This window comes from Oncorhynchus masou, chromosome 22 (assembly GCF_036934945.1).
Source record: "Oncorhynchus masou masou isolate Uvic2021 chromosome 22, UVic_Omas_1.1, whole genome shotgun sequence".
NCBI lineage: Eukaryota > Metazoa > Chordata > Actinopteri > Salmoniformes > Salmonidae > Oncorhynchus > Oncorhynchus masou.
This window is the reverse complement of record NC_088233.1, coordinates 47,745,486-47,763,792: the sequence shown is the minus strand read 5'-3', so window position 1 is coordinate 47,763,792 and position 18,307 is coordinate 47,745,486. Positions and strand designations below refer to the sequence as shown.

The window sequence follows — 18,307 nt, the reverse complement described above, 5'->3', positions numbered from 1 at the left end:
AAAAGGGTGTTTTGGGAAGGTAAGAGGCTGTGGCTGTGAGTGTGTTGTTTCTGGACTTTTACCGTGAGCCTTTCAGGGTGTCTGGTTGCACGTCAGGGTTGGAAATGACTACCTCCTGGAAAAATTGGTAGCTTTAAATAAGAGTCGGGTGGTTGACGTTACGAGGAAACACATGGAGTCTTTGGCGGGTCTGCATTACTTCTAGCTTGGGCCCAGAGTTTTTCCCGGTCTGGTCACAAGGTCCGCAGAAACCCCTAGCCATAGTTATTAAACGTTTGAGTGAACGATTGGTCGGTTATTTTACAGTATTTTTTATATATAATTTAACCTTTATTTAACTAGGCAAGTCAATTAAGAACACATTTTTATTTACAATAACCCGGGCCAATTGTGTTCCGCCCAATCACGGCTGGTTGTGATAAAGCCTGGATTCGAACCAGGGTTTCTGTAGTGATGCCCCTAGCACTGAGATGCAGTGCCTTGGACAGCTGTGCCACTCAGGAGCCCTAAGGTTCAGTTATGTGCACTATTGCATTCATACATGTTCGTATATATGCAAGAGCATGCACGCACACACGCACACATACAAGTGTATCTGTTTTATGGTATGCCAGAGTGTAAGATTAATAAGTATTGAGTGTCAGATAATCTGAGCCAAACGTGCTAATTTCCTCATAAATTTTAGCTAATTTCCTGACATTAGCAACAGGTAAGTGTTTGAAGTCACTGTATGTGGCAGAGAGAGTCACATTGGAAGGTGTAAAGGTAATCCTCACTTATCCTGACTGTTCAATTGACTGACTCAGCATCAAAGTCCTAGGTTTTGAAACAAGAGTTGGGTTGTTGTATACAGTACCAAACAAAAGTTTGGACACCTACTCAAATCAAAATATATTTTATATTTGAGATCCTTCAAGGTAGCCACCTTTTGCCTTGATGACAGCTTTGCAAACTTTTGGCATTCTCTCAACCAGTTTCATGAGGTCGTCACCTGGAATGCATTTCAATTAACAGGTGTGCCTTGTTAAAAGTTAGTTTGTGTAATTTCTTTCCTTCTTCATGCGTTTGAGCCAATCAGTTGTGTTGTGACAAGGTAGGGTTGGTAGAGGTAAAAGACCAAATCCATATTATGTCAAGAACAGCTCAAATAACGAAAGAAAATAAGACAGTCCATCATTACTTTAAGACGTGGGTTAGTCAATCTGGAAAATTTCAAGAATTTGGAATGTTACTTCAAGTGCAGTCGCAAAAACCATCAAGCGCTATGATGAAACTAGCTCTCATGAGGACCACCACAGGAAAGGAAGACCCAGAGTTACTTCTGCTGCAGGGGATAAGTTCATTAGAGTTACCAGTCTCAGAAATTCCAGCCCAAATAAATGCTTCATAGAGTTCAAGTAACAGACACATCTCAAAATGAACTGTTCAGAGGAGCCTGCATGAATCAGGCCTTCACGGTCTAATTGCTGCAAAGAAACCACTACTAAAGGACACCAATAATAAGAAGATACTTGCTTAGGCCAAGAAACACGAGCAATGGACAATAGACCGGTGGAAATCTGTCCTTTGGTCTGATGAGTTTGAATTTGAGATGTTTGGTTCCAACCGCCGTGTCTTTGTGAGACGTAGATGTATGGATTCCCACCATGAAGCATGGAGGAGGAGGTGTGATGGTGTGGGGGTGTTTTGTTTATTTAGAATTCAAGGCACACTTAACCCGCATGGCTACCAAAGCATTCTGCAGCGATACGCCATCCCATATGTTTTGGGACTATCATTTGTTTTTCAATAGGACAATGACCCAACACACTTCCAGTCTGTGTAAAGGCTATTTGACCAAGAAGTAGAGTGATGGAGTGCTGCATCAGATGACCTGGCCTCCAAAATCACCCGACCTCAACCCAATTGAGCTGGTTTGGGATGAGTAGGACCGGAGAGTGAAGGAATAGCAGCCAACAAATTTTCAGCATATGTGGGAACTCCTTCAAGATTGTTAGAAAAGCATTCCCGGATGAGGCTGGTTGAGAGAATGCCAAGTGTGCAAAGCTGTCATCAAGGCAAAGGGTGGCTACTTTGAAGAATATCAAATGTAAAATATATTTTGATTTGTTTAACACTTTTTTGGTTGCTACATGATTCCATGTGTTATTTCATAGTTTTGATGTCTTCAACTATTATTCTACAATGTAGGAAATAGTAACAATAAAGAAAAACCCTTAAATGAGTAGATGTGTCCAACCTTTTGACTGGTACTGTATATTTATAGGAACTGGAGCAATGGTAAATCCTTCTCTCTGGAAATTGCTGTTTCCTGCTAGCTCTTACGAACCATCTAATTTCCAACTGAAATGACCCAATGAAATGCAAATGTTCACTATTACAGTATGTCTGTTTATCTCATTGGCAAAAGGGAATGGTTTGCAGAGAAAGACACACAACTCTCCCCAATCCAGCCCTCAACCTCCAGACTCCCTCAATTATCAAAATATGGAGTTTTTTTCCCCCGTCATCCAAGAAAACTTTCCATGTGGATTCCAGCATGGCCCCGATTACTCCGTAGCTGATTCCAGCCCAGACAGAGAGAGACAGCGGTAAGGCTGTAAAAATAACCAAATGACAGATGAGGCCTCTATACTGCCGGAGGGGAATGGAGCACAGATCCACAGTTCTGTCTAGTCTCTGTGTAGACAAATAGCATAGAGGAACATACAAACACCAGGGGCCGTATTCATAATAAAGAGTTTCGGTGTTGGAGTTCTGATCTAGGATCAGTTTGGCCTTTTAGATTATAATGAATGGACTGAGGGGACTTGATCCTAGATCAGCACTCCTACTCTGAGACGCTTTGTGAATAAGGCCCCAGGGGCACATATTGTATGTAGCATCGTTTCAGTGCCATTAGACTTCTAAAACATATGGATGAGTTTAATGTAGTCTTCACTGCCAAAGCCTCTCCCTGTAATGTATAATCAGTGGATTTGTGTGATAGAGGTCCGCTCCAAACTGTTCCAACTGGGAGATTCTGTATACATACTTGTGATTTTGTTATTCATTGTTTCCACTTATCTCAGATCAGGTTCACAAAGAGGCCTAAGATCTTGATGCATCATCTTAACTGGAGCTTTCTGAATCTCACTGATCCTGACGCAGCATCTTAACTGGAGCGGTCTGGAACTCACTGATCCTGATGCAGCATCTTAACTGGAGCGGTCTGGAACTCACTGATCGTGACGCAGCATCTTAACTGGAGCGGTCTGGAACTCACTGATCCTGACAAGGCATCTTAACTGGAGCGGTCTGGAACTCACTGATCCTGACGCAGCATCTTAACTGGAGCGGTCTGGAAGTCACTGATCCTGACGCAGCATCTTAACTGGAGCGGTCTGGAACTCACTGATCCTGACGCAGCATCTTAACTGGAGCGGTCTGGAACTCACTGATCCTGATGCAGCATCTTAACTGGAGCGGTCTGGAACTCACTGATCCTGACGCAGCATCTTAACTGGAGCTGTCTGAAACTCACTTATCATGGCGCAGCATCATAACTGGAGCGGTCTGGAACTCACTGATCCTGACACAGCATCTTAACTGGAGCGGTCTGGAACTCACTGATCCTGATGCAGCATCTTAACTGGAGCGGTCTGGAACTCACTGATCCTGAAGCAGCATCTTAACTGGAGCAGTCTGGAACTCACTGATCCTGACGTAGAATCTTAACTGGAGCGGTCTGGAACTCACTGATCCTGACGCAGCATCTTAACTGGAGCGGTCTGGAACTCACTGATCCTGACGCAGCATCTTAACTGGAGCGGTCTGGAACTCACTGATCCTGATGCAGCATCTTAACTGGAGCTGTCTGGAACACACAGATCCTGATGCAGCATCTTAACTGGAGCGGTCTGGAACTCACTGATCCAGTACGTGGATGTAGGCTGCATACTGATTCTCCACCCTTCTCCGAAGTCTACACTTGCACACTAAGATGGATTTGACAATAGTGGAAACTCCCTTTCTATTTATTTTGTATTTAACCTTCATTAAACCAGGTAAGCTAGTTGAGAACATGTTCTCATTTACAACTGCGACCTGGCCAAGATAAAGCAAAGCAGTGCGACACAAACAACAACACAGAGTTACACATGGAATGAACAAGCATACAGTCAATAACACAAGTCTATATACAATGTGTGCAAATGGCGTGAGGAGGTAAGGCAATAAATAGGCCATAGTAGCGAAGTAATTACAATTTAGCAAATTAACACTGGAGTGATAGATGAGCAGATGATGATGTGCAAGTAGAAATACTGGTGTGCAAAAGAGCAGAAAAGTAAATAAAAACAATATGGGGATGAGGTAGGGAGATTGGGTGGGCTATTTACAGATGGGCTATGTACAGCTGCAGAGATTGATTAGCTACTCAGTTAGCTGATGTTTAAAGTTAGTGAGGGAAATTTAAGTCTCTAGCTTCAGCGATTTTTGCAATTCGTTCCAGTCATTGACAGTAAAGAACTGGAAGGAAAAGGGGCCCAAAGGAGGTGTTGGCTTTGGGGATGATCAGTGAGATATAACTGCTGGAGCGCGTGCTGTGAGTGGGTGTTGTTATCGTGACCAGTGAGCTGAGATAAGGCGGAGCTTTGCCTAGCATAGACTTATAGATGACCTGGAGCCAGTGGGTCTGGTGACGAATATGTAGCGAGGGCCAGCCGACGAGAGCATACAGGTTGCAGTGGTGGGTGGTATAAGGGGCTTTGGTGACAAAACGGATGGCACTGTGATAGACTGCATCCAGTTTGCTGAGTAGAGTATTGGAAGCTATTTTGTAAATGACATCGCCGAAGTTGAGGATCGGTAGGATAGTCAGTTTTACGAGGGTATGTTTGGCGGCGTGAGTGAAGGAGGCTTTGTTGCGAAATAGGAAGCCGATTCTAGATTTAATTTTAGATTGGAGATGTTTAATATGAGTCTGGAAGGAGAGTTTACAGTCTAGCCAGACACCTAGGTATTTCTAGATGTCCACATATTCTAAGTCAGAACCGTCCAGAGTAGTGATGCTAGTCGGGCGTGCGGGTGCTGGCAGCGAACGGTTGAAAAGCATGCATTTGGTTTTACTAGCGTTTAAGAGCAGTTGGAGGCCACAGAAGGAGTGTTGTATGGCATTGAAGCTCCAAAGAAGTGTCCAAAGAAGAGCCAAATGTATACAGAATGGTGTCGTCTGCGTAGAGGTGGATAAGGGAATCACCCGCAGCAAGAGCGACATCGTTGATATATACAGAGAAAAGAGTCGGCCCGAGAATTGAACCCTGTGGTACCCCCATGGAGATTGGAAGAGGTCCGGACAACAGGCCCTCCGATTTGACACACTGAACTCTGTCTGAGAAGTAGTTGGTGAACCAGGTGAGGCAGTCATTTGAGAAACCAAGGCTGTTGAGTCTGCCCGTAAGAATACAGTAATTGACAGAGTTGAAAGCCCTGGCCAGGTCTATGAAGACGGCTGCACAGTACTGTCTTTTATCGATGGCGGTTGTGATATCGGTTAGTACCTTGAGCGTGGCTGAGGTGCACCCGTGACCAGCTCGGAAACCGGATTGCACAGCGGAGAAGGTACGGTGGGATTCGAAATGGTCAGTGATCTGTTTATTAACTTGGCTTTCAAAGACTTTAGAAAGGCAGGGCAGGAAGGATATAGGTCTGTAACAGTTTGGGTCTAGAGTGTCACCCCCTTTGAAGAGGAGGATGAATGCGGCAGCTTTCCGATCTTTAGGGATCTTGGACGATACAAAATAGAGGTTGAACAGACTGGTAATAGGTGTTGCAACAATGGCGGCGGATAGTTTTAGAAAGAGAGGGTCCAGATTGTTTAGCCCAGCTGATTTGTATGGGTCCAGGGTTTGCAGCTCTTTCAGAACATCTGCTATCTGGATTTGGGTGAAGGAGAAGCTGGGGAGGCTTGGGCAAGTAGCTGCGGGGAGTGCGGAGCTGTTGGCCGGGGTTGGGATAGCCAGGAGGAAAGCATGGCCAGCCGTAGAGAAATGCTTATTGAAATTCTCGATTATCGTGGATTTATCGGTGGTGACAGTGTTACCTAGCCTCAGTGCAGTGGGCTGCTGGGAGGAGGTACTCTTATTCCCCATGGACTTTAGAGTGGCCCCTCATTCAATGCTTACAACAAATCCTATGTTTTTAACTCCATGATGGGGAGTGTGCAAGTGCACACTTCTGGAAAAGAGTGGAGAATTGGGACGCAAGCATTATGCTCTGACCTATAGGTATTCTGGTAGTAACTCACAATAGAGGCCACACGCTTACTTAATTTGTGCTTCACCATACTGATACCATGTAATGTTGTGTGATTGTTCCCACGGGGGACCAGTATGGAGAAAACAAAGTGTGCACTCAATACTGTAAGTCGCTCTGGATAAGAGCGTCTGCTAAACTACAAAAATGTAAATAGTTCTTAATTCATATTGGTAGATCTTGCAGAATTACAGTCATCACTCGCCGGCTTCCACGAGGTTACGCAACCCTGCACCTTATAGGCTGCTGCCCTATATACATAGACTTGGAATCACTGGCCACTTTCATAATGAAACACTGGTCACTTCAATAATGTTTAAATAATGTTTACATACTGGTTTACTCATCTCATATGTATATACTATATTTAATTCTACTGTAGTTTAGTCAATGCCACTCCGATATTGCTCAATCTAATATTTATATATTTCATAATTCAAATCAAATTTATTTATATAGCCTTTCGTACATCAGCTGATATCTCAAAGTGCTGTACAGAAACACAGCCTAAAATTCCATTCTTTGACTTTTAGATTTGTGTGTATTGTTGTGATTTGTCAGATACTACTGCACTGTTGGAGCTAGAAACACAAGCATTTCGCTATGCCCACAATAACATCTGCATAATATGTGTATGTGACCAATATAATTTGATTTGTGACGTGTAGTCCATTTATGCAAAGGCTGTTTTATCGCGACCTGTTGGAACCTTGTTGTAAAAACAAGAGAACCCTACATCCAAAGGTGACAGGCTACAGTAGTTTAGCATCGCCCTATACCATAACACCTGTAGTGATGTAGCTTTGAAGCATGTCCCAGAAAAGAAATACAATGCAATTCAATGCTAAATTAGGAAACCAGACAAATACAGAATGATCACTTTAAATCAGGGATGGACAACTTTGATGGGGTGAGGAACACAAAAAAATCTGAATTTATCATGGGGTCGCAGTGGCCGCAGGCCTGCTTAGCCACATCCATACCCACACATGCTATCAGAGCCAGCCCTATCCTTTTGGGGGCCTCTAAAATAAAAAATCTGTTTTAGAGTTAAGTTGCTGCAGTTCTACACATTTTGCCATGTACGAAGAGAACATTTTGCAACTGTATAACTAATTTCATGCAATTCCACTCATTTTGTCATGGGGCGGAGAGAGAAATGAGCAGTTTTACTAATTTCCTGCAATTCTACACATTTTCAAATGGTTACAGAGAAATGTTTGCAGTTTCTAAGCAAATTTCCTTAAATTCTACACATTTTAACCTGACTTATGATATCTGGGTGAGAGTGACTACCAAAATCAATAAGGGCCCCCCAGACTTTAACTTACCAATTTAAAAAATGGTAGCTGTCATGGGCTAATTGAGTTACTGTCAGTGACTGACAATACAAAGGAAGAAATGTAGATGCCCATGGGCCACCAGTTGCCTGTCCCTGCTTTAAATGAATAGTTGTACTTGACAATTCCACGTGAATTAAAAAAACACAGGATGAAATCAACCACAGGATTATGTCATCATGGTAACCAAATATCAACATAGACAAACCTATAATATACACTACCGGTCAAAAGTTTTAGAACACCTACTCATTCAAAGCTTTTCTTTATTTGTACTATTTTCTACATTGTAGAATAATAGTGAAGACATCAAAACTATGAAATAACACACATAGAATCATGTAGTAAACAAAAAACTGTTAAACAAATCAAATAGCCACCCTTTGCCTTGATGACAGCTTTGCATGCTTCAGTGTTCAGAGTAACAGACACATCTCAACATCAACTGTTCAGGGCCTTCATGGTCTAATTGCTGTAAAGAAACCACTACTAAAGGACACCAATAATAAGAAGAGACTTGCTTGGGCCAAGAAACATGAGCAATAGACATTAGACCGATGGAAATCTGTTCAAATTTGAGATATTTGGTCCCATTCGCCGTGTATTTGTGAGACGCGGTGTGGGTGAACGGATTATCTCCGCATTTGTATTTCCCACCATTAAGCATGGAGGAGGAGGTGTGATGGTGTGGGGGTGCTTTGCTGCTGACACTGTCAGTGATTTATTTAGAATTCAAGGCACACTTAACCAGCACAGCTACCACAGCATTCTGCAGCAATACTCCATCCCATCTGGTCTAGGCTTAGTGGGACTATCATTTGTTTTTTCAACAGGACAATGACCCAAAACACCTCCAGACTGTGTAAGGGCTATTTTACCAAAAAGGAGAGTGATGGAGTGCTGCATCAGATGACCTGGCCTCCCTAATCCCCCAACCTCAACCCAATTGAGATGGTTTGGGATGAGTCAGACTGCAGAGTGAAGGAAAAGCAGCCAACAAGTGCTCAGCATATGTGGGAACTCCTTCAAGAGTGTTGGAAAAGCATTCCAGGTGAAGCTGGTTAAGAGAATGCCAAGACTGTACAAGACTGTGGCTATTTGAAGAATCTCAAATGTAAAATATATTTTGATTTGTTTAACACTTTTTTGGTTACTACATGATTCCATATGTGTTATTTCTTAGTTTTGATGTCTTCACTATTATTCTACAATGTAGAAAATAGTCAAAATAAAGACTAACCCTTGAATGAGTAGGTGTTCTAAAACTTTTGACCGGTAGTGTGTGTTCAATTTGTACCTTTAAAACAACACCAGATCTTCAATTTTATATCCACTATTTAAAAAAATATGCTGGTAGCACCTCCTACTGGAGAATTGATACAGCTACCCTTGTCTCCCATCCAGGGTATTAACAAAGCACAGCCCAAGACATGTGTGACAACTAAATCAAAAATCAAACATTGTTTTTCCATTGGAATTTGGTTGTTCTTTTAGATTGTTGAAAACATAGTTGAATTTCCAATGTGTTATCACTAACTTTTGATCAACGTCTCAACCAAATATATCCATGTTGAAATGAAGTGGTGTGCCCAGTAAGCGGTAAATGTAAAAATAGATATCATGGAAATATGGAAATGTAATAGAATCCTTATAAGCCTTCATTGACTCAGAGAAACAGCTGGTTGGAGGAGGGTTGTGCCTCTTAAGCTAAAACAATTTATCATACAATTTACACTTGAATTGTCTGATGGAGACAATAAAACAAATTTTCAAAAACTGAGCAAGACCAAGGTTAAGGTTTTGCTGATTTTATTGAGCAATTCATTTCTAATTGTCTCTTATTTTATAGTTGTATTTTCTTATTCAAACTCATATGAATGTGTTCATGTTATCTTCAAACTAGTATTATTGGTTTCCATTTTGGGGATTTACTATGAAAGTTTTGTCTTTTGTATGGAAATGGATGTGTCACAGGACCATTTGCATAAGTTGTGTACAGTGTGTTTAAAACAGTGTGAGCGGTTTGGACTGAACTAGTTTGGACAGATTTCTGTGCTGTCGAATTCCCAACGTGTCACACAGTGAGACCAATGCATTCACGAGTTCAGGAGAGTCCATGAGAGTTCAGGAGAAATCGGCATGGTCTGAAAGCTACTCATCGCACGTACAGTAAAGATGAAAAAAAAAAGATCAACAACACAACGGTTCTCTCTTCACCTAAATACTTCGTTAAACCTTGAAGAACAACACAAGTACCCCAAACCCGAATGTATCTAAAATACATTTTAATCTTGCTGAAATTCACAATTGTTACAATATTAATCTCTTTAATATTTTTTTCCCGGTGTCATTCTCTTCATGGTCTTCTTATAATCTTGATACATACTATACAGTCATGTGATGTAAAGTGTTTTACATCAAGGCACAAGACACAGCCGTTGTGAGGGAGCCTAGGGAAGGCTGATCTTTAATGTCGATCCCTGCAGGGCACAGCACAGCAAACAGGTGCCGGTGGGAACAGGGAGGGATGAGTGACGGGGAGAATGGTTCACATGGTACAAATGTGCTCTATAGACAGAATAAATCATAATAAATAAGCACTGGTGCTTTTTTCCAATTCATTTTAAATGAATTTCATGTCATAAAAAATAAAAAAGGAATCTGGAAATTTTCTTTGGGATTTGGGGATTCAGCTGTCAATGTACATAATGGAGGTTGCTGTCATTCTCCCCCTTTTTTTCTCTGGTTTGCCAAAAGCTAAATTAAAGTTTCATAACATTATGGTATTGAGAGGAGGAGTCCTAATATCGGAAGGGGTTTATTTCTGTAGATGTGGGGGAGTGGATGAAGGGGCCAGTGTGTTTTTTCTCTTTGTTTGTTTTGTTGTTCTCCCCCAGATATGTTCTGATGTCATCGCGTTAAGAAGGATCAACCTCTGAAAGGGAAGGGAGAGAGGAAGAGAGAACGGACATGTCAACAACTTAGAGCCCAGCGCCTTCTGTCTGTCACACATCGTACACCTCTGAACAAAAAATAAGACCCAGCAATTATTTTTAATTAACACAGGAAATCAATTCTCAATGTATAATCTTTTTTTTTTTTAAATGCTATCTTAATTTAGTCAAGTAAACTATTTGCCTATGGTGAGGTCAGGCATTTAACTAATTAAAAAGCTACCGAATTTAAATAAGAGATAGCTGAAAGAACAGAGACAGAAAGGACAAACACGAGGAGGATGAGTATTCACCGTATCCCTGAAGGTTGTCGGAATGTTCACATCTGGGTGTTTCTCCTCCGCCGGCCGAAAGCCTTGGAGCCCACATTGGTGGGGACAAAGTTACTGTTGCCCATGCCCCCCGACCGGCTCAGGAAGTCTGCCAGGCGATGAGTCACACAGGTGGCCGTGTTGCAGGCTCGCTTCTGTGCTGTAACGCTGCTTCAGGAATGGAGACAGGGTTAACAGTACCTCATACACATACAGTACACAGATGCACAAAAGCATTTGTGTTCGCACTCATGCCAGACACTTACAACTGTACACATACTCAAGCACACGCACAAACACACACCCTATCAAACACACACACTATTTCCTTATCTAATCAAGCAATACGGTTCAATGTAATTAAAACATCTGCTTTACGACACCTCCATTAAAACGAAAGTGTCATTGTCATTAACAGGAGTAGAACAATTACAACTAAACACATACAAGTAGACCGTGGATTAATATAGTCTCTGAAAATGTTAGATCATTAGAATGGTTCAGTCGATCATAATTCTTACCTTGAGACTTGGTGGAGGTTCTAGAGATAGTTCAAGGGTAATGGAAATGCTATATTAACTATGATTTACTCTATCCTGCAATGAAAAAATATTAAACGCTGCTGTTGGAAGAGCCAAAGCTAGGTCCATAAAACAAATTGTTTAATTACTAATATTCTATTTCTTAAGAATAAAAAGTAAAAGCCTTCCTGGTAGAAAAATAGGTTTATTGAACAAGAAACATGGTGAGGCATGAAGAAACTATTTATTATGGTTGAATATTACTTAGGTTATCTCTTAGGAATTTGGGTTATCAGGAATTTGAAATGCAATCCAATTATATGAATATACACACTGAAAAAAAATCGATATGTTGATTCATTCTTTTGAATAATTGCAATTTAGAAGAGTTGATTGTCTGAACAGATACAACATGTCATTCTTATCCGAAAACGGAAAGGAATTGTCAAAAGAATACAAAAATGAAGAAGTGGGGGTTGCAATGGGAGATTCGCTCTTAGGTCAATCAAGCAGGAAAAATCCACATGCAACTGAGACTTGTCAAACACAAACCAGGAGGACGTTATCATGAAAAGAGAGGGAAGAGGAGGAGGGCGGAGGGTTAGATGCTGTCAAATGTCTTCCCGTAGCTTGCATAGCGTTCGCTCTCGGGCGCGCTGCGTTTCTTGCCAGGCGTGCCCGCGCCCACGTCCGTGCGGGGAAACGTTTGTAATTTGTGCAGGTCCTGGGACAGTTTGCCCAGCACGCAGGTGCTGAGGTTAGAGCAGCGCTTGGTAATGGGCCTTTCCATGCTGTCAGAGGGGAGAGATAAACATGCAGAAAACAGGCTCATAGTAGCAGGACACATGCAGATTTCTCTCTCTCCCGCACACACACTCTCTCTGTCGCTCTCTCTATCGCTCATGTTAGTACTGTATCATCCCCTTTCCTTCATGCATTTCCCCTACAAAATGCATTGTCAGACATGCTGTCATAGGCAAGAAATGAACATTTCCAAAACATCATGCTTCCCTTCCAATCACTTGAAGAACTTTTGACATATCAAACCCCCATGCCCCAACTCCATTGACGTCGTCACACCCACCCTCTCATATCAACCCAAGCAGAACAGAACGGGTATAGCTTCCCGCTGTCATGCGACTCTTTCTGCCTCAACTTACTGAGAGCATGCAGTTATCCATCAAGGTTAAGCATTCCCCAGCTAATATAATATTTTCAGCAGGCAAACAGGCTGTTAACGTTCGTCCATTCAAATAAATGAATAAATCAAACTCATCCATGCGGGAGGGTTACGATAGAGATATTGTTGGGGGGGATTGGGTTGGATATCCCTCCTTAAAATGGAGAGAACCAATTTCTCTGAGCACATACCTCTCTGTATGGCTTACAATAAACTCCAGCAGGACACACTGCTAAGGTGGCTAAAAGACATATCTCCGGACAGGTAACAAAATGGTAGTTACAATTGTGCGAGTTCATTCTTAGCTTAAAACTTCCACTCCATGTGAAAGTAGCTCTTACCGTAAAATACTGACCATCACGTTTAATTCATCATCAATCCCTTAATTGGTAGTAACCCTGAGCTAGGAGGCAAACTCAGGTATTGTTAAGAATGCAGAAAGGAAGAAGAAGCAGTTGTCTGTACCTGTTGCCTTCGTTGCCTTCATTCTCTTGCTGCTCCAGCTCTTCGGCTGTCATCTGCACAAACTCCTTGACTATGGCGTTGAGTAACCTCCTTGCCTCGTAGTCCGTAAGGGTGACTCGGTCTGTCATGGACTCTATGCCCGGTCTAGTGGAGGAAGGAAGAGGGTGGGTGAAGCACAGAGATCCGCATAAAAACAAACTAAAGTTATCACCCGCAGTAAAAAAAAATAAAAAAATAACATGCACGGAGCGTCACTAAGTCTAAAAGGTATGACGTGGGACTGGAAGGGACCCTAGCCAACATTGAAAACATTAAAAGGGCCGACTGGCGACCAAATTCAGATTTATGACTAAATCAATGGCTTCATGAGAACGGGGAGTGGCTTGGATGTTTTTATATATCAAATGTATCTCTTCTAAATTAAATTACTTGTTTTTTTTATTGTGTTTTTCATTTTATTACAGCCCTTTTACACTTAACTTGAGTGCCCGTCTGTGATATTGGATTAAGGAACATGAATTCATGTATTTGTGATAGTAGACTAAATTACAAAAAAAATCTGTAGTCTAAATTCACAGAAGAAAATATATGTATTATATTCCTTTTATCACAGAAAAAAAATGTGAATTTCCCCCAAAATGTCACTCAAAATGTTCATTATTAAATAATAAATGTATATTTGGTAGTACTTGTCATATTAAACAAGTGTGGTGTGTGTGTGTGTGTGTGTGTGTGTGTGTGTGTGTGTGTGTGTGTGTGTGTGTGTGTGTGTGTGTGTGTGTGTGTGTGTGTGTGTGTGTGTGTGTGTGTGTGTGTGTGTGTGCGTTGAGTGTAATTTTGTAATTTCCGTCTGTCTGTCAGCAAGTCTGTCTGTCTCACCTGGAGGGGGCTGCTTGTGAGCTGTACATCTGGCAAATGACCAGGGCATAAGCAACAAGGAAAGCAGAAATCTTCAACATAACCATGGTTCCCTACAGCAAAGAGACAGTCCCATGAGCTCCACAGACTTGATACAATTACATTAACATCTACATTTAACAAGAGAGAAGCAGGTCGCCATCACAATAACGATCAGTGTACATTTACCAGAATGAGATGAAGCATTGTACGGCTAATGTAACACAAATAGTTTTTAAAGGATTCCTTCGTTAAATGTGAAGTGAGCTACCACATTGATGGCTCTTTCTAACTCTGTATTGAGACCGCAGCCGCCGCTCTACCGTGCTAGTTCAACTCAGTACCACTGATCTCTCAAGCTACACATCCATCCTTCTATCGCTCCATGACACCCTCCATCCAAACAGCCAAAAGGAAACTGGTCCACGTGATAGTCCTGCACTCTTCTCCATGGAGCGAACTATCCCTCCGTCTCGCCATGCCCAGTACAGGACAGGACATTCTCTGAGTTGAGCCTTGGCATGTCCAGGCATGAACGGGGTCCAAGCCTGTTGCTCAGTGCGAGGGGACGTAGCATTAGCTAGCCGCTGTGAGGGGAGAGTGGCTCCATCCAGCGTGCCAACTCCCGGGGGGGGAGGGGGGGGGTGACCAGTGCATTAGTGTAATGAGCTGCTACCACTCTCTCACACACAGGCATTCCATCTCTCCTCTCAGAGAGCCTCCAGCCTCCACTCACCCATCCCTCTCTCTCTCGCTCTGTTTCTAGCTTACTCACAGTTTCTTTCTGTCTTTTTCTCTCTCTAACTCACTATTTGGTCTTTCACTCGCTCTTATGCACATTTTCTCTATATCTTTCTTTCCCTCTTTTCTGTTCTGCCTCCACCACAGAGCAGACCGGACCCTCACTGAGGGAGAGTTGTGACCCCTGCGGCCACACTTCAATCCCGTTAACGTCACCATCACATCACACTGCACCAAAACTCAGGTCAACACTCTCCATATCTGACAAGTTACAATGGAGCACTAAGACACAACCCATTAAGTCAACCTTCCATCCAAAACCAGTCCGTCCACCATTTGAATCTGGTTTAAAGTATCCACTTACCTTTCGTGTTAATCAACGGGCAAAAAAATATATGTAGCTTTATATGAAACGCCTAAGTTGACTTCTCTCAACTTGAAGACCAACTCTTGGTTGTGTTGCATGCAGTGCCGATGCACAAGCCTATATATCCACCACTTAGATATGTGCATTGACTGTGTAGGTGTTTAATTATCTCCTGTCGGCCAATCCCGTCGATGAGATGCATCCGCGAGCCAATGGGACGATGGCCCTTACTTCTGGCACACTAATAAGGGATATGGCTTTGCAATGACGTCATTCTTTTGTCACTAAGTGCTCCATTCACAAAATCCACTGTCATTTGGACCATTTGATATCCACATTTGCATTGAGGTCATTCATTAAACCGGAGCTAATCTTATGAATGGCCACAGAAACCATCCCCAGCAATAAATATTTTATAGGCTTCCAAAAATGTTACATGCATGCTATTTTTCAAATTCCAAATCGATAAGCTCACAGCAAAGTACTTGTAGGCAGGGCCATCTACTGGGAACGACGGTATACTGCAGTCCCATCCACTCCTGGGTTGGTGCTACTCACCAGTCAATTCCGCCGTCTCAGGCTGAAACTCAAATTGTTCTACTCAACTAAGTTCACAATGATATGAGTGGTTGAACAAAAGAGGATTTATTTCCCGTCATGAATACAAATCACTGCAACGGCTTCAACTCCTCAGAATGATAGGATTTTACGTCATAAGAACCAAGATTTTAGATTTGAATCATCTGATAATTGGTTTTAATGTATGAACACGAGTCTTTCTAAATGATCCACAGTAACACTTTAAATGAAGGTACCCTTATGAAGGGTTTATAGAGGGTTCCTATATGCTTTATTAAGGTAACATGTTATACCCCTCATGCCAAAAGACAACAGTGGTATGAATTATGATAACATGGCTAATGCTTTATGATGATTATCTCTGCCCCAGTCCCTCTTGAATGTGGATAAATCCCTGATTATCCCTCTACAGTGGACAAATGAAGTGGACAACGGGGAATCAATGCAGAATCAGTGATGACAACGAAAGTTGTTTACCAAAAGCAATTACAAAACTGTTCGTCAGTTGGCGTCGTCTAATTCCCCTTCCTTTTCATTAGTGGGCAAAGCATCATCAAGTGTGTATGCGTACGTGCATATGAGCGTGTGTGTGTGTACACTGAGTATAGAAAACATTAAGGACACCTGCTCTTTCCGTGAGATAGACTGACCAGGTAAATCCAGGTAAAATCTATGAATCCTTATTGATCAAAAATCCACTTCAATCAGTGTAGATGAAAGGTAGGAGACAGGTTAAAGAAGGATTTTAAGGCTTGAGACAATTGAGACATGGATTGTGTATGTGTGCCATTCAGAGGGTGAATGGGCTAGACAAAATATTTAAGTGCCTTTGAACGGGGTATGGTAGTAGGTGCCAGGTGCACCAGTTTGTGTCAAGACCTGTCAAGACCTGCAATGCTGCTGGGGTTCACGCTTAAAAGTTTCCCGTTTGTATCAAGAATGGTCCACCACCAAAAGGACATCTAGCCAACTTTACACAACTGTGGGAAGCATTGGAGTCAACATGGGCCAACATCCCTGTGGAACGCTTTCGACACCTTGTAGAGTCCATGCCCCGACAAATTGAGGCTGTTCTGAGGGCAAAAAGGGGGAGGGGGTGCAACTACATATTAGGAAGGCGTTCCTAATGTTTGGTATACACAGTGTGTGCGTGTGAGTGTGAGTGTGTGAGAGAGAGAGAGAGAGAGAGAGAGAGAGAGAGAGAGAGAGAGAGAGAGAGAGAGAGAGAGAGAGAGAGAGAGAGAGAGAGAGAGAGAGAGCGTGTGTAAGAGGAGGAGAGTGGGGGGGGGGGCATTTCCCTGCATGCGTCGCAGAGGAACCCCATTAGACAGGATGAACCTTTTAGTGCTATTGAAGAGTGAGCCGGGCCGATGTCACAGGCACTAAATCACTGCAAAATGGACCGTCCAGGGGTCCCAGCCCCTACTGCTGATGGAAGAGAGAGGGTGTGTGTGTTTGTGTGTGCGTGTGTGTGTGCGTGCGTGCGTGCGTGCATGAGAGTGAGAGAATGAGTATTCCTGCATCTATGTCAGTGTGCAGCACGAGCAGCCATGGGAATCATGAGTCCACAATGTTCTCTCTTGAAAAACAACCTTTTGAGTTTGGAGTTGACACAGTAACCTTACATGACTGGCCTCTTCCAGCTTGGTTCAGCTCACCCATCCTAGTGGAACTTACTACAGAACAAATTGAATGATTTCCTCATTTCGAGGAGAGGGAGCCTTTCAGATTTGTCCTGGATTGCTATGTGTTTGTATTTCATGTGGTTTTCATGACAACACCCAAGGTTTATGATACTGTAAGAAGTGATGATTTTGAAGTCAAAGTTGTAATGTAGCCCTTTCCTGCAGTCAAATGACCTAGTGGCCTCATGGGTGGAATGTTATTAATATTTTCATCGTTTCATAATTAATCAACATTAATCAATGGTTAATACAGTGGCAAGAAAAAGTATGTGAACCCTTTGGAAATACCTGGATTTCTGCATAAATTGGTCATACAATTTGATCTGATCTTCATCTAGGTCACATCAATAGACAAACACAGTTTGCTTAAACTAATAACATGCAAACAATTACACATTTTCCTGTCTTTATTGAACACACTGCGTAAACATTCACAGTGCAGAGTGGGGAAAGTATGTGAACCCTTGGATTTAATAACTGGTTGACCCTCATTTGGCAGCAATAACCTCAACCAAATTTTTTCTGTAGTTGCGGATCAGACCTGCACAACGGTCATGAAGAATTTTGGAACATTCCTCTTTACAAAACTGTTTCAGTTCAGCAATATTCTTGGGATGTCTGGTGTGAACTGCTCTCGAGGTCATGCCAGAGCATCTCAATCGGGTTGAGGTCAGGACCGACTGGGCCACTCCAGAAGGCATATTTTCTTCTGTTGAAGCCAATCTGTTGTTGATTTACTTCTGTGTTTTGGGTTGTTGTCCTGCTGCATCACCCAACTTCTGTTGAGCTTCAATTGCAAAATGTCTTGATAAATTTGGGAATTCATTTTTCCCCAAACAATGATGCTTCCTCCACCATACTTTACAGTTGGGAGGAGGTTTTGATGTTGGTGTGCGGTGTCTTTTTCTCTCCACACATAGTGCTGTGTGTTCCTTCCAAACAACTCAACTGTAGTTTCATCTGTCCACCAATT

At 42.4% G+C, this 18,307-nt stretch overlaps 1 protein-coding gene across 4 annotated transcripts; it reads right to left on the bottom strand.

The window, feature by feature from the left end:
- Positions 1-9,902: 9,902 nt before the first annotated feature.
- LOC135509605 (calcitonin gene-related peptide-like) lies at positions 9,903-15,157 on the bottom strand. Of its 4 annotated transcripts, none has more exons than XM_064930394.1 (5): positions 14,152-14,470; positions 13,945-14,036; positions 13,066-13,209; positions 10,882-11,070; positions 9,903-10,569 (listed from the first exon to the last, which is right to left on the bottom strand). In XM_064930394.1, exons 1-4 carry the CDS (start codon positions 14,167-14,169, stop codon positions 10,908-10,910), a joined length of 417 nt encoding a protein of 138 aa, XP_064786466.1. In that variant the 5' UTR covers positions 14,170-14,470; the 3' UTR covers positions 9,903-10,569; positions 10,882-10,907. The 4 variants fall into 4 exon arrangements, with proteins under 4 accessions (XP_064786466.1, XP_064786467.1, XP_064786465.1 ...); XM_064930395.1 differs by having other exon boundaries at positions 10,882-11,067; positions 14,152-14,466; XM_064930393.1 differs by lacking the exons at positions 9,903-10,569; positions 10,882-11,070; positions 14,152-14,470 and adding exons at positions 11,610-12,211; positions 15,068-15,157.
- Between the last annotated feature and the right edge of the window lie 3,150 nt (positions 15,158-18,307).

Bases quoted from the DNA above. Each gene is read 5' to 3' on its own strand.
- LOC135509605 (XM_064930391.1), bottom strand. The intron at 13,210-13,944 runs GTGAGACAGACA...TTCCTCCACTAG, and splicing joins TCACAAGCAGCCCCCTCCAG to ACCGGGCATAGAGTCCATGA. The intron at 12,212-13,065 runs GTACAGACAACT...CCCCTCTGACAG, and splicing joins GAAGGCAACGAAGGCAACAG to CATGGAAAGGCCCATTACCA.